Source organism: Perca flavescens, chromosome 18 (assembly GCF_004354835.1).
Source record: "Perca flavescens isolate YP-PL-M2 chromosome 18, PFLA_1.0, whole genome shotgun sequence".
Lineage (NCBI taxonomy): Eukaryota > Metazoa > Chordata > Actinopteri > Perciformes > Percidae > Perca > Perca flavescens.
In genome coordinates this window covers 7,822,949-7,837,879 of record NC_041348.1, presented here as the reverse complement: position 1 = coordinate 7,837,879, position 14,931 = coordinate 7,822,949, and the positions used below count along the sequence as shown (strand labels likewise).

At 42.1% G+C, this 14,931-nt stretch overlaps 1 protein-coding gene across 1 annotated transcript; it reads left to right on the top strand.

Annotated features, from left to right (window-relative positions):
- The first annotated feature begins 1,117 nt into the window (after window positions 1–1,117).
- LOC114573693 (trace amine-associated receptor 1-like) lies at window positions 1,118–2,014 on the top strand. Its single transcript, XM_028605992.1, has one exon. It carries the CDS (start codon window positions 1,118–1,120, stop codon window positions 2,012–2,014), a length of 897 nt encoding a protein of 298 aa, XP_028461793.1.
- Window positions 2,015–14,931: the final 12,917 nt, after the last annotated feature.

Here is a 14,931-nt window from a genome sequence, read left to right as displayed (position 1 = left end):
TGCAATTGCAAACATGAACTCTCACAATTTTTTTTTAATTTACTGACATGGGATAAATAAGAGAAAACGACTATTGCTTACATTAAAGCCTAACAGTGTCGGTAACGTTACCTACCTTAGCACGTTGCGGCAAAGTTGCCGACAGATTATTCTCCTCCTGCAAGCAGACTGACGCTGATTCATATTCTTCATTTCAACAAAAACATTGAACAGCACAGTTCACAGTTCCACATCCATGTCGTCCAGTGTTTTGAAATGCAGCGCGGAAGTGAAGGTGGCGAAACACTTTCAATGACGCAAGCACGAAATGACGTGCACTTGCTAGCCTGTTCCAATGTACATGTTGTCCGAATGCTCAGGAGGAGTCTGTCCTAGCCTCTGAAGGATCCTTGACAATGAGAAACGGCAGATAGCGAGAAGACAACCAGATGGATGAGGGTCCGTCACTGATTATGGCCCCCCTGGAAACATTTCCGTTGTCGTCTTTGCAGCTTGCAGTTCGTTTCCCTATTTACTCGTGCTGTGAATATTTGCAGCGTACGTGATGTGAAATCGACGAAGTTGTTTTCTGAATTTGTATGTGTTTTCTGAATATGTAGTTGTTGTGGCGTTTGTATGTGTTTTCTGAATTTTGAGGTGTTTTCTGAATATGCAGTTGTTGTGGCGGCGTTTGCATGTGTTTTGCTGAATTTGGAGGTGTTTTCTGAATATGCAGTTGTTGTGGCGTTTGTATGTGTTGTGACCCTTCTCGGCCACCGTAGTAAAGAGACAAACATTGATAAAAGATTGTGCACAGTGACACAGTAATGAAGAACACCCATCAATACTGATGCAGAACTATCTTGAGCTGTAAAAAGGTATGATATGAACTGAAAATATGTATCTTATTGTAGAGAACTATTAAAACTATTCTTGTAGTTAAACATTCATTCATCAAACTATTTTAAAATAAATATTTTTTACTTTAAATATTGCTAATCATTCAGTAAAAACTGATTTGCAGGTACCCAGAAACATGGCACCAGATGTAACTGTCAACCGCACTGATGTTGATTACATGCATCTTTGTTATGAAATAGATAATTTCTTTAACATAATGAAAGGTAACCCTTCTGCAATGTGTGTTTTATTGTATATTTTCCTTGGCTCATTATCTGTTGTCACAGTATGTGGAAACCTTCTTGTAATAATCTCCATCATCTATTTCAAACAGCTCCACAGTCCTACTAACTCTCTCATTCTCTCTCTGGCTGTGGCTGACCTGCTTGTTGGTGTTGTAGTTTTTCCTGTCAGCATGGCATTTACTGTAACCTCATGTTTTTATTATAAAGATATATTTTGCAAAATACGAGACAGCTTTGATGCAACACTGAGCACAGCTTCCATTTTGAATTTATTTTGTATTTCTATTGACAGATATTATGCAGTGTGTCAGCCTCTGATCTACAGAACTAAGATAAATGTTAACGTTGTCATGGTCATGATCCTGCTCAGATGGGGTGTTTCTGTTCTAATTGCCATTGGCTTTATGATTCCAGATTTAAAACATGAAAAATGTGAAGAAAATTGTTTTATTGATGCCCTACTTGCAAACATTTTTGGACCCGTCTTCTCATTTTATCTACCAGTGATTGTAATGCTCTGTATCTATCTAAAGATTTTCCTTGTGGCACAGAAACAGGCACGCAGCATCCAGAATAACACCTGTCAGAGCAAAAAGTCTGGAGCAACTGTCAGTAAGATGGAGAGAAAGGCCACTAAAACTCTTGCGACCGTTTTGGGAGTTTTCCTGATTTGTTGGACACCTTTCTTTTTCTGTTTTATCCTTCAGCTTTTGCCCCATGTGTCAGTGCCACTTCCATTGTTTGAAACACTTAACTGGCTTGCACTGTTAAACTCCATGCTCAATCCATTTATTTATGCTTTCTTTTACAGCTGGTTCAGATCAGCTTTCAGAATGATCGTTTCTGGGAAAATATTTCAAGGTGATTTTTCTAACACAAAACTGCTTTGACATATTCTCTGGAGTACTGAATAAAGATCAAGAATGTGTGATTAGACTTTCCTACCTGCATCTCAGCGTTTTGTCATCTTTTTTTATTATGCAATATAAATGACATATTAAGGCACAACAGTGCATTATAGTGAGCTGTCTGTTTATGCTATTGTGTAAAAGATCATCTAAAAGTAACTATTCACAAGTTACAGAGCAACAACGTCATGAAGGTTGCAGTCAAAACAAAAAGTTATGAGCATTATTTACTCTTATTTAGATTAACACAAAACTCCACTCAGTAGTTCCCCATGCTCCACTAAGGCTGTGTGCAAAAGTTGACGTCAATCAGCCCCTAGGTGGCACACACTATGTACACACATAGACTGTTAGATATATTCTGATTCTAAATATGATTGTTGGCCACATTTTGAGCCTCTTGCATAAGATTATTTTTTGTGTCATCTGCACTTTCATTTTGCGCCACTATAGTTGGCACAATTTAAAAAGGTATGAGACAAGCAAGAAGAAAAAAAATAATGATTCATCACCACAACTACAACTTTAGTGTTGCACTGTGAATATAATCTGTAGATTTTTGAAGTTGTAGGTATAAGTATATTTTAGGTAAGAGCAGAGCGGTGGGAGCCTGCTTTCTCCTCAGTCACTGAAAAGAAGAGAGAGGTGCCTGGCGAAGACCTTGCACTCTCGCTGGACAATACTGGTGTCTCTTTAAAAAACAAAATAACAACACATAATTCTAAGTCTATTTCCCAACAATGTATATAATCTGTATATAATCTGTAGATTTTAAAGTTGTAGGTATCAATATATCTTAGAGGCTACAGTGCTACAATATTTCATATTAATGAACTTCTGTAACACCGTAAAAAATAAAAAGTTGACACAACTTACAATTTAAGGCAACAAACTTCAGCAAAATTTTAAATTGGGGAAAAAAACTTAACTTTTTAAGTTTTGCTTTTGAGTTGGTCCAACTTTCAATTTTAAATTTGCGTAACTTAACTCCAAGTTGCGGTAACTCACAACAATGAATTAAGGGAACTTTAAATCCTTACTTATCTCAACCTAACTCAAAATTGCAGTAGCTTATAATTCCGAATTGGGAAAACTTCAAAACCTTACTTATCTTAACTAAACTCAAAGTCGCAGTGACTCATAACAATACATTGTGATGACTCTAAAACCTTTCTTATCTCAACTCAACTTCCAAGTTTCAGTAACTCATGATTGTGCTTTGTAACAAATTTAAAACCCAAGTTAGGGCAATTTCAATATAACCATAATACACACTTATACAAATAATTTGCACATACAAATAATCATATACAATGTCTTGATTCAAAGCTTTTTTTTATTCAACATGTTTAACATGTATCAAATGCTTCATACAAGCAACTGAGAGCAGCGGAGACCTGTAATTGACCCAATCTGGCCAAACAGTTGTACTTTTCTAACTTGTAAAATGTTGCAGCAAATGCCATATGTATTAAAATACTGTCGGTGTATCAACAATTTCACACAATGAAATCCTTACACAAGTAAATAACAGTATAGTATTATATATAACTAATAAAGTGCAGGTTACTTAAAGAACAACTGAATATAAGAAATGGGTAGAAAAGGAGACAAAAACTTAAAAAGTGTACAGATAGAGCAATGTTTGTTAGTAAGTTAAACAAGTATACAGTTAAAAGGATAGCTCAGCATATTTGAAGTGCGGTTGTATGAGCTACCTATGCATAGTTAGTCTTTTCCCTTATGTAGATGGTGATTAGTGCATTCACTATAAGGAGTTTGGGGGAGATGTCCCTTAGCCCTGTATTACTATGCCAACTCGTGCTGGTGGAGTGCAGCGAATCACTCAATACGGCAAATCAGAGCAGGGGAGTTGGTGCAGAAATACATGGCCCAAACTACACTACAAAAAAAAAGTGCAAAAATAAATGTCTGTCTGGCGGCAAACTAAAGCAGAGACCACATTTTGTGTACATTTGAACAGACATTTATTTATTATTTTAGGTAAGAATTTCCTATGTGGTAAAAAGGCATTTTTTCTACTCACCCCCACAGTACAAGGATGACTTCTGCTACAGTGACATCTCCCCCATCTCCTTATAGTGACTGCACTCATCGCCATCTCCATAACTATGCATAGGTACCTCATAGAACCCCACTTAAAAAAATGCTAAACTATTCCTTTAATAAACAGTGTTGCCTGGACAGTAGGTGTGCAAAAAAATCAATTCACATTTGAATCGCGATTCAAGCTCTACCGTTTTTTAAATCGAAAATCTAGGGCTGCTCCCTCTTAGTCGACTAATCGGTTGTTTTGGTCTTAGTCAACTTTGATTTCTTTAGTCGATTAGTCATGTTTGATGCTTTTTTCATGCTGAATGACTTATTTCCAAGAAACGTAAGAGCACATCTCTGGTAAACACACAAATTAAGGGTTGACATTTTACCTAATAGATATCACCGTGAAATCTACTTTAATAACTTTCATTAAGGCAGTTATTTGTTGTATAACACGTTTTCTGAAATGTGTTTAAATATGCTAAGCAGGCATTATGTTATTCAATATATGCATCCTTTTGCATGACTCTTTGCGGAGAAACTCAGATTTACAGATCTGTCGATTAAATCAACTAATCGATTGGTCGATACTGTTATGGTTTCGGTGTTTTTGCTTGCTATTTTGTTTCCTTTCTAGTTTCCTGTATTTATCCTGTTGGCTTTATTCTGGACTGTGTATTTATGTTCCCTGTGTCTTCCTGTGTTCTCTGCTCTCCCTTGTGTTTAGTGTTGTCAAGTTTCTGTATTTAGTAGATTCCATGTCTTCTGTTAGTTGTTCCCGTTTCCTGTTTTATTTTGATAGTCTGTTTTCTGTCATGTCTAGTTCTACTTCCTGTGTTTTCCCTCCTTTGTGATTGTCCTGCCCCGCCCTGATGTGCTTCACCTGTTGTCTCACCTGTTTATGATTTGCCTGTCACCTCATGTATTTAGCCTCTGTGTTCCCTTTGTCTCTTGTCAGATCATCTTGTGTGCTTGCCCATGTCTGGTGTTTGTTCCTTTGTGTGTTCTGTTTGCTCCTGCCGTCAGTGTTCTATTTTGTATGTTTCCAGTCCTTGTACTGCCGCCCTTTGTTATATTAAATACCTCAGTTTGACCACCTCCTGCCTGCCTGCCTCCTCTCTGCATTTGGGTCCGAATTCCCTGCTCCCTCGTCACAGATACAGTTGAATGAGCTTTAGTCAACTCAGAATTTCTTCAATCGAACACAGCCCTACGAAAATCGATATTGAATCGTGACATTTTCAGAATCGTGCCCCCCTACTGAACAGTAGTAGTTGTGGATGTCAGTTAACGTATTCTAATTTTTTTACTTAAATACTTAGTAAGGACAGCAAGGTTAGATTATTTAACACCTTCTGAAATGTTTCGAAAGGTGTACCTCAGTTCCTTGGGAAACTGAATGTTTGAGGCATATCAGTCCAAAGAGCAAAACAAAGGCTGTTAGCAGGTCAGGGAGGTCTTGTAAGACGATGTCTTCTTCTAGAACCACAGCTACATTTGCAACTTGCCGGAGCCGTACTTTGATCATCCTCCATAGTAAGTATCCCCACAATGAGGCTTTGTCTGCTCCTCTTCTGAGTCAGTATCTTTGTGATGTCCGACAGGAAAGACAAATATATACGATTTGTAAATCAAACTGACAGACATTTTACAATCTTTAGAGTATTTGTACATGTTGTATTAGTACTTTTACTTCTTCCCCTGATTATAAGCGTGTATCTAGTAGGGCTGTCAAAGAATATTCTAAATTTGAATATATATTCAAATTGTTAAAAAAACAACAGATTTAAAAATGAAAATGTACAGTTTAATTATATATTGTAAGAGAGTTAAAAAACGGCACTACTGCGGCTATCTGCCTCACGGGATCGTTTGCTGCTTCCTAAACGTTCAGCTTTCTGACAGAGACAATCTGGGTTCAGCAATTGGTCATGCTGATGACCTATCAGGCGGCTGCCGTTACCGGAAATAAACTAACAAAGAGGGCAAAGAAAAAGAAGACAGTACAAAGATGCTAATGTAAATCTTAAATTGCAGAGACAACGAGAAAAAATTGTCATACAATTCATGGAATAGGAAGAGACTTGGTTGTTAATCACCAAATTATAATAAGTAATAAAACGGTCCCTTTAGAATTGAAAGAAAATAAGACCTTCCTGTGCTGTGTATCTGACAGGAGAGAACTGCGTTAATACCTTCAAAAGAGCATAAGTTTAGTATGAATATGTTATATTAGAAGCTTTATTATATATTGGCTATATAAAGAGTCTAATTAACAAAAAATATTAATTTAAGTTTCCAAAATTAGGTATCTAGATTAATTAATGAGTAAACATGTATTTGATGACAGATTTCTGACTGAGTTTCTTATCCGTTTCACAACTATACGTTTTAGTGCAGTTGCAATTTTGGGGCTTTTAGATGGCACTAAAGAGCACCAAACCAAATTTCTCAATATTGTAGCTTAAATAAAGAAAATTAACAGCAAAGTACATCTATTTGAGACACTTCATGCATTTAGATAAAAATGGGCAAGGACAACAGTGGATAGATAAACTGGAATGGAAAAATGGGCAGTGTTAACTGTAACGGTAACAATCCTAGTCAAGTACAACATAAACAGGAGTTGCTAATAACCACTCACCAGACAACTCCTGAACAGATGTTTGATACTATGATAAACACCTTAAATTGGAAAGTTTGTATTTATTATTTTAGCTTTATATATCTTGCAGTAAAAAAATCCCACGATTTCTTGTAATACAACTGTCAACATTTTCCAAAATACTGAGATTACGAAGAGGTGATTAATTTTAATCACCTCTTCATCCAGTCCCTTAAGGAGTTGATCCATCTCAAACGGAAAAGCTGGCCTCCTAGCCCGATAGAGTCTAAGCAGTCCTGGAGTGTGTTGATTAATGGCTGCTCTAAAGTTGTCTAGTAGGTTCTTGTTGGTGATCCGATAGAACTCTGCCTGCCTCTGTGATACAGACAGTAGGCCTAGTGCTTCAGGAGAACAGCTTCATTGAGGTTGGTGAATTTGCAGGATTTGCATTGCATTCAACTCAATCTGAAAGACAAAGGTTACAATATATTGGTAATAAGCAAAACATAGGAGAAACAATTCTTAATCAGGTTCTTAATCAGTTTAAAACATTGATTAATTGTGGTAGCACAGATCAGTTGATCCATACACATACATACACGTATATTTTAGGGGTGGAGCCCCGCGTCAGTCAAGCGCAATAACATTCATTAATAGACCCCGCTCAATCTCGAAGGCTGGCGAGTGTGTCAGCTGCCGTTGAAAAACACCTGCATGCTAGAAATAGAACCGACGACTATTTTTCAGCGACAAGCAAGCGTGTTGGAAGCATTTCCAGGCAAAATAGAATATAAAAATATGTTTATATGTCGTTCAGACACGAATACATATTAATAAATGTTCTGTTGATGTTTGAAAGCCTCGAGATTTTCTAATATTGCACCTGTCAATACAGAAGTAAATATTCTGGAGCCTATTTTGCCGTCAATACTGCCGACGTTGTCTTTTCTGTAATCAGATCTGTAGATATTTATGTTTAACACCGTATTTAATTTTATCAATGAGAAACATACAGTACATGTGTACAGACAAGGCTAGCAGCAGCATTTCTGGTGTGTAAAGACAGAAAAATCCACACAGCTAACACACAACAGAAACGCCACGCTCACGCCACACAGGCAGTGTGTAACCAGCCTAACTCTGCTATCTGTCTTATAAAACCTCCTTGCTTCTCTCCTGAATCAGAAGACAGAGAGATGCAGGTGGAAGTCTGTCTTGAAGCAGCATGATTTAGCTAGCGCAATCTATTCTTCTTACCTGTTATTTAGACATTATACTTATACTAACGCTAACTCACGTTAGTACTAAAGTTACTTTAAAACACTATTCACAACACTGACTTGAATTGAACCCAACTAATAGCTTAACTGTTGGTACTAGCGAGCTAGCTAGGTTGTTTAGGTTTAAGCAACCGAAAGCCGACCCTGTTAGAAATGTATAACGTTACTAGCTAGCTAACGTTCCTGCAATTACGAAATAGTAGAATCACACAAGTATTTTAACTTAGCTAACGCTACCAGTCTGAAGAGCTTTTACGAAGTTTAAACGGTAACCTTAGCCAAGTTACCTACCTGCTTAGAAAAGTACCGCATTTATCAGCTTACGTTAGTCTTAGCTAACGGTAACCTTGCTGCTAGCTAAGCAGAAGCTAGCGGCTAACATTAGCTTTGGGCCAAACTGTTGTCAATAAAATAACACTGCCTACCTTATCCACTAATGTATCACACAATTATACAATTACACAATTTATATTTTAAGTGAAAAAAAGGTTCAAACTTGCCTGTGCGGACCAATTGTAGTGTGGGCTCCAGGTTTCATGCAGCTCCGCTGCAACAGCCAGTGCGGGGATCTGATGACTTCAAATGACTATCTTCAACTCGGAAAGTTGGCTTTCCCGCATTTCACAACAAAGACATATGAGTTATCAGAACTTTCTCCACTTGTTGTGGACATTTAAATATAAGTTGTGCATCACAACTGAATTATGTATTTTGTAATGACTTACTAAATGCCGTTGAATCATACAAATTTGAACTTTTGCTGGAGCAACTTACATTTTTAGTCAAATATTAATAATTTACATTTTCAATTCTTAAACACTTAAAATAATTTTTCATGTCAACAATATTAAGTCAGAGTTTTTACAGTGAACATTCAAGCCATTGCCAAATGAGTTGATTCAAAGCTAATTAAGCCTATCAGCTCCATAAAAGTCACAGTATTTCTCAGTATGGCTATGTTTACAAAATGTGTTTAAAGAAAGGACAACAGCATTCAGCTTTGCAGACAAAGGCTACGTTCACGCCGCAAGTCTTTAATGCTTAATTAGGATTTTTTTGCTCAGATCAAATTTTTTGTTTGGCTGCTCACATTACCTTTTAAAATGTGGCCTATAATCAGAATCCAGTGTGAACTGTTTGCAGTTTCGAACTGACCCACATGCGCAAAAGAACAATAACGATGACATCAGACACAGCAAGCTGTTGTACTAAAGTAGGGAGGTTATGGAAAAAGTAAGCATTTTCGCTTTTATTTCAAAATGTTTGTGTAATGGCAGCCATAACATTAATGAGCAGGTGCTGAGGACGAGAATAGGAATAAAAAAATTTAAATAAAAAAAAAAAAAAAATCAGATCTGGGCAAGATTTGAGTGTTCACACTACTTCTGAAGAAGTCTGACCTGGTCACTTGACCCCAAAATAAATCTGATTTCCCTGCAGTCTGAACATAGCCAAAGAGGACTGCTGCAACAGGTGAAGGCATGGCTGAAAACCTGAAGAAGCGCACCCACAAAATGTTTCAATCAGTTATCGCACTGCTAAGAAAAGACCAACATGTTCAGCTGGACTAAAATCCCAAAAAGAAAGTGATGACCGCATTTCTGTTGCCTACAAATTATAAGATAATTACCTCTTTTGAAAAGTCCATCATGTTTTTTTAATACTCTGTGTCCTCCTTGATTTGGGGGGATCACTGTTGACAACTCTTCTCCAATGAAAGTAGCTAGCTTAACCCTTGTGTTGACTTTGGGTCAAACTGACCCGTTTTCAATTTTTGTTTTATATCAGAAAATATGGGACGTAGAAATAAGCACTGAAAGTGTGTAGAATAAAAATTTAACAATTTAAAATGTTGGAAAAAACAAAAACCAACTGTGAAAAAAAAAAAAAAAAAAAAAAAAAAAAAAAAAAAAAAAATATATATATATATATATATATATATATATATATATATATATATATATATATATATATATATATATATAGCAATAATGTGCATAAAGCTTAGTGGTTGTGTCAGGTGCAGCAAGTCAGAGATCAAGAGCAAAGTAGATAGAAATGGATACAAATCTCTAGCCAAATAATCACAAACTCACTACAGTAACTTATAATTACTACTTGTCAGGGTCCCACCGGCACCAGCACTCACTCCTCCCTCTCATTCTCCAGCACAAACTCCTCCCACTGATTCATACTCCTCGCCAGTCACGCAGATCAGTCGCTCCCAGTCCCCTCAGTACTGATTACACACACCTGCACCTCATCAAGCCTCATCCTCAGTTCACCACCTGCAGCTAATCAACAACCACCTACATAAGCAGCACAACCACACACACTCTTTGTCTAGTCTCGTTTCTACATGATGCTCTGATTCACACACGTTATGCCTAGTCTATCCAAGTTTGCCTTACCAGTATTTTGTATCCTGTTGTCTACTCAGCTACCGGATTCCTGCCTGTTGCTTCCTGCTCTCTGTTAAATCATTATTAATAAAGATCTGCTTCACTACTCCAGTCTGTCTCCAGGTCGTCCGTGACAGATGACTAGACCAAGATGCAAGATCCAACAGAGCCCGCGGTGGATTCTGTTCACGATCCATTCACGGAGCTCGTACAGGCGGTTCGTCAATCTCTCCTGCCTTCTCCGCCTGTTAATCCGCCCACCGTGCCTGAAGAGATCCTGCGCTCTGCACAGAGACAATTGCTTCCGCAAACACCGGCTTCTTCGGCTACAGCTGCTGCTCAAGTCCCATCGCCCGACCAGCGACATTCACTGGAGAGGCGGAGGACTGCAGTGGGTTTCTGCTCCAGGTGTCGCTGTATTTCCAGATGCAAGCCCACCTGTTCAACAACAACACAGCCTGAGTGGCCTTTGTGATCTCCCTGCTGTCAGGCCGTGCTCTCCAGTGGGCCCAGTCGTTATGGAACTCTAACTCCTAGTTGGTGACATCCTTGTCGGCTTTCATTCAACACTTCAAGGAAGTTTTCGGGCAGGTGGCGGCTGACCTTACTGTGCATGATCAACTTTACCGGCTTCGCCAGGGAGGATCGTCTGTGAGTACATATGCTCTCCAGTTTCGTACGTTAGCGGCTGTTAGTGGTTGGAACGAGACAGCCCTCATAACCGCATTCAGACATGGTCTCCACCCTGATGTTCGTCAGCTAGTAGTGGTGTATGATGACACCATGGGACTGGAAAACCTCATACAAAAGACTGTACGTGTGGCTCAACGCTTCTCTGCCTGTGAACCCTCTGCCACGGCTGTTTCCTCTCCTCCTTCGGTGTCGCCTAGCAGTATTCCAGCCACTGAACCTATGCAAGTCTATTCTGCTCGCCTGTCACCCGCTGAGCGTCAGCACCGCCTAGGGCTAAGGCTCTGTCTGTACTGTGGAGGGGACAAGCACTTCATCAGAGACTGCCCTATCCGTCCCCAGCGCCCAGCGGTGAGTGCCATCCAACTCCCTCCAAGAATTGAGACTCTGATTCGCACTCCTGTACAAGTATTGACTACCCGTATCTGTGTCACAGCGCATGCCCTCATCGACTCAGGCTCAGCGGGGAATTTCATCTCCATTCCCCTCCTCCAGACGTTAGGGGTCAACAAACGTCGGATCCCGCAGGATTTGGAAATTCACACCATCCAAGGCAAGCCGCTAGGAAAGGTTCGGATTGGCCATGTTTCCCCTACACTGACGCTCCGGGTCGGCAGTTTGCACTCTGAAAAACTCACCTTCATGGTACTAGAAGACTCCACAGCCAAAATCATCCTGGGAAGGCCATGGCTAGTGCAGCATCAACCTATCATCGACTGGACGACTGGAGAGGTTCTACAATGGGGAGAGGACTGTATTCATGCATGCGTCACACCGCTCCAGAGGAAATCACCTCCAAAACCTCCTTCTTCATCTACAAGCAATGGACCCCGGTTTCCCGTGTGTTCCACTACCATCAAGAGCCCCGACGTTCTTCATCAAGTGGACCTTCCCGTTTTTTACAAGGACTTTGAGGACGTGTTTAGTAAACAACTGGCTACGAAGTTGCCTCCACATCGACCCTGGGACTGTGCTGTTGACCTGAACCCCGGAGCCATCGTCCCTAAGGGACGGGTCTATCCCCTCTCAATCCCAGAACAGAAAGCCATGGAGGAATATGTGAAGGAGGCCCTTCAGCAGCAGTTCATCCGCCCATCCACCTCTCCTGCCGCTTCCAGTTTCTTTTGTGGCCAAAAAGGATGGAGGTTTGAGACCATGCTTTGACTATAGATCCCTTAACTCCCAAACCATAAAGTTCAGATATCCCCTTCCACTGGTTCCGGCGGCCCTGGAGCAGCTGCGGGGAGCCCGCATCTTCACGAAGTTGGATTTACGAAGCGCCTACAACCTGATCCGCATCCGTCGAGGTGACGAATGGAAGACAGCCTTTGTCACCCCCTCTGGACATTACGAGTATCAGGTCATGCCTTTCGGACTGGCTAATGCTCCAGCTGTATTCCAGGGATTCATGAACGAGGTCCTCCGGGAATTCCTCAACCGCTTCGTTGTGGTCTACATTGATGACATCCTCATCTATTCCTCTTCTCTCTCTGAACACCAACTACACGTCCGTCAAGTCCTGAAGAAACTCAGAGAGAACGAACTGTATCTGAAGCTGGAGAAATGTGAGTTCCACACCCCATCTGTGCAGTTTCTGGGTTACGTCATCGACCAACACAGGGTCCAGATGGACCAAAAGAAAGTGGACACCATCAGTCATTGGCCTCTTCCCTCCACCATCAAGGACCTCCAGCGGTTTCTGGGATTTGCCAACTTTTATAGATGTTTCATCCTCGGCTACAGTGACATCAGTGCTCCTCTGACCTCGGCCCTCAAGGGGCAGCCCAAATCCCTGTCCCTGACTCAGGAAGCCATCACTGCCTTTGCTCGTCTTAAGGATGCCTTCATAACCGCTCCCATCCTGGCTCATCCTAACCCCGACCTGCCCTTTGTTGTTGAGGTTGACGCGTCCTCCACTGGGGCAGGAGCGGTACTGTCACAACGGCAAGGAACACCTCCCAGACTCCATCCCTGTGCCTTCTTCTCCAAGAAGCTTTCTACAGCAGAACAGAATTACGACATCGGAAACCGGGAACTACTGGCTATCAAACTGGCCCTTGAGGAGTGGAGACATTGGTTAGAGGGAGCAAATCACCAGTTTGAGGTCATAACAGATCATCGCAACCTGGAATATATCAGAGGCAAAACGATTGAACCCTCGCCAAGCCCGTTGGGCTCTCTTCTTCACTCGCTTTGACTTCCACATCACCTATAGACCAGGCAGCAAGAATGGCAAGGCTGATGCCCTCTCTCGTCTCCATCAATCAGCTGCTGAGGATCTCCAACCTGAACCCATCATACCTCCTGCCTTGATCGTCAATCCTATTGTCTGGGACATCGACTAACAGATCACCCACGCAAACCTTCACCTTCCCGCTCCGCCAGGAGGTCCCGAAGGGGTGCTCTTCGTCCCTCCTCAGTTCCGTACCATCCTGCTGGACTCAGCCCACACTGTTCCAGGTTCGGGACATCCGGGTAGGAAGCGTACCCTCTCCCTCCTCCACCAACGGTACTGGTGGCCCACCATCTCTCAGGATGTGTCCCGTTATGTTTCCGGCTGTTTGGTTTGTGCCATAACCAACACCCCCAGAAATCTCCCAGAAGGCAAGCTCATGCCCCTTCCTGTTCCTCGACGCCCATGGTCCCACTTAGGGATAGACTTCATAACTGACATTGCTTTATCCGATGGCCACACCTGCATCCTGGTAGCAGTGGACAGGTTCTCCAAGGGGTGCAGGCTGATTCCTCTACCCGGGCTTCCCACTGCCCTCATGACAGCAGAAGCACTCTTCTGTCATGTGTTCAGGAACTTCGGCATTCCAGAGGACATCGTCTCAGACAGAGGACCTCAGTTCATCTCCAGAGTTTGGCAAGCCTTTTTCAGACTCTTGGGAGTGACAGTCAGTCTATCGTCAGGTTATCACCCTCAGACAAACGGACAAACTGAACGGAAGATCCAAGAAATAGGACATCTCAGGACCTACTGCCACCAGAACCAGAAAAGTTGGAGCCGTTTCCTCCCCTGGGCAGAATATGCCCAGAATTCCCTTCGTCAAACCACCACAGGACTCACCCCTTTCCAATGCATCCTGGGTTATCAACCCCCCACTTTTCCCTTGGTCGGGTGAGCCATCAGAGGTGCCTGCCGTTAACCACTGGTTCCAGAACAGTGAGAGGGTATGGGATGCAGCTCACGTGCAGCTCCAACAAGCTGTCCACAGGCACAAGGAACATGCAGACCGACGTCGGTCCGACACCCCACAGTACCAACCCGGCCAGAAAGTGTGGCTGTCCACTCGGGACCTTCGCCTCGGCCTGCCTTGCCGAAAGCTCAGCCCTCGCTACATTGGGCCCTTCACCATACAGAAGCAGATAAATGACGTCACCTACAGGCCAACTCTTCCTTCTCAGTACAGAATCTCACCTTTGTTTCATGTCTCCCTATTGAAACCCTTTATTGACCCTGTCTCTCCTCCTCCCACAGACCCTGACACCGTGGTGCCTCCTCCTCCCGTACCCGTCGACAATGAAGCCATCTATAGAGTCCGTCACATCTTGGATTCACGGCGACGGGGTCGGCGTCTCGAGTATCTGGTTGACTGGGAGGACTACGGTCCTGAGGAGCGGTCGTGGGTACCACGGGATGACATCCTGGACCCTGCTCTCCTCGACCAGTTCCACGCCGACCGTCCAGGTCGCCCTGCCCCTCGGGGTCAGGGCAGGCCTCGTCGCCGTGTTCGACCCTCTTCTCAGCCGTCAGGAGCCGCCTTGGGAGGAGGGGGTACTGTCAGGGTCCCACCGGCACCAGCACTCACTCCTCCCACTGATTCATACTCCTCGCCACTCATGCAGATCAGTCGCTCC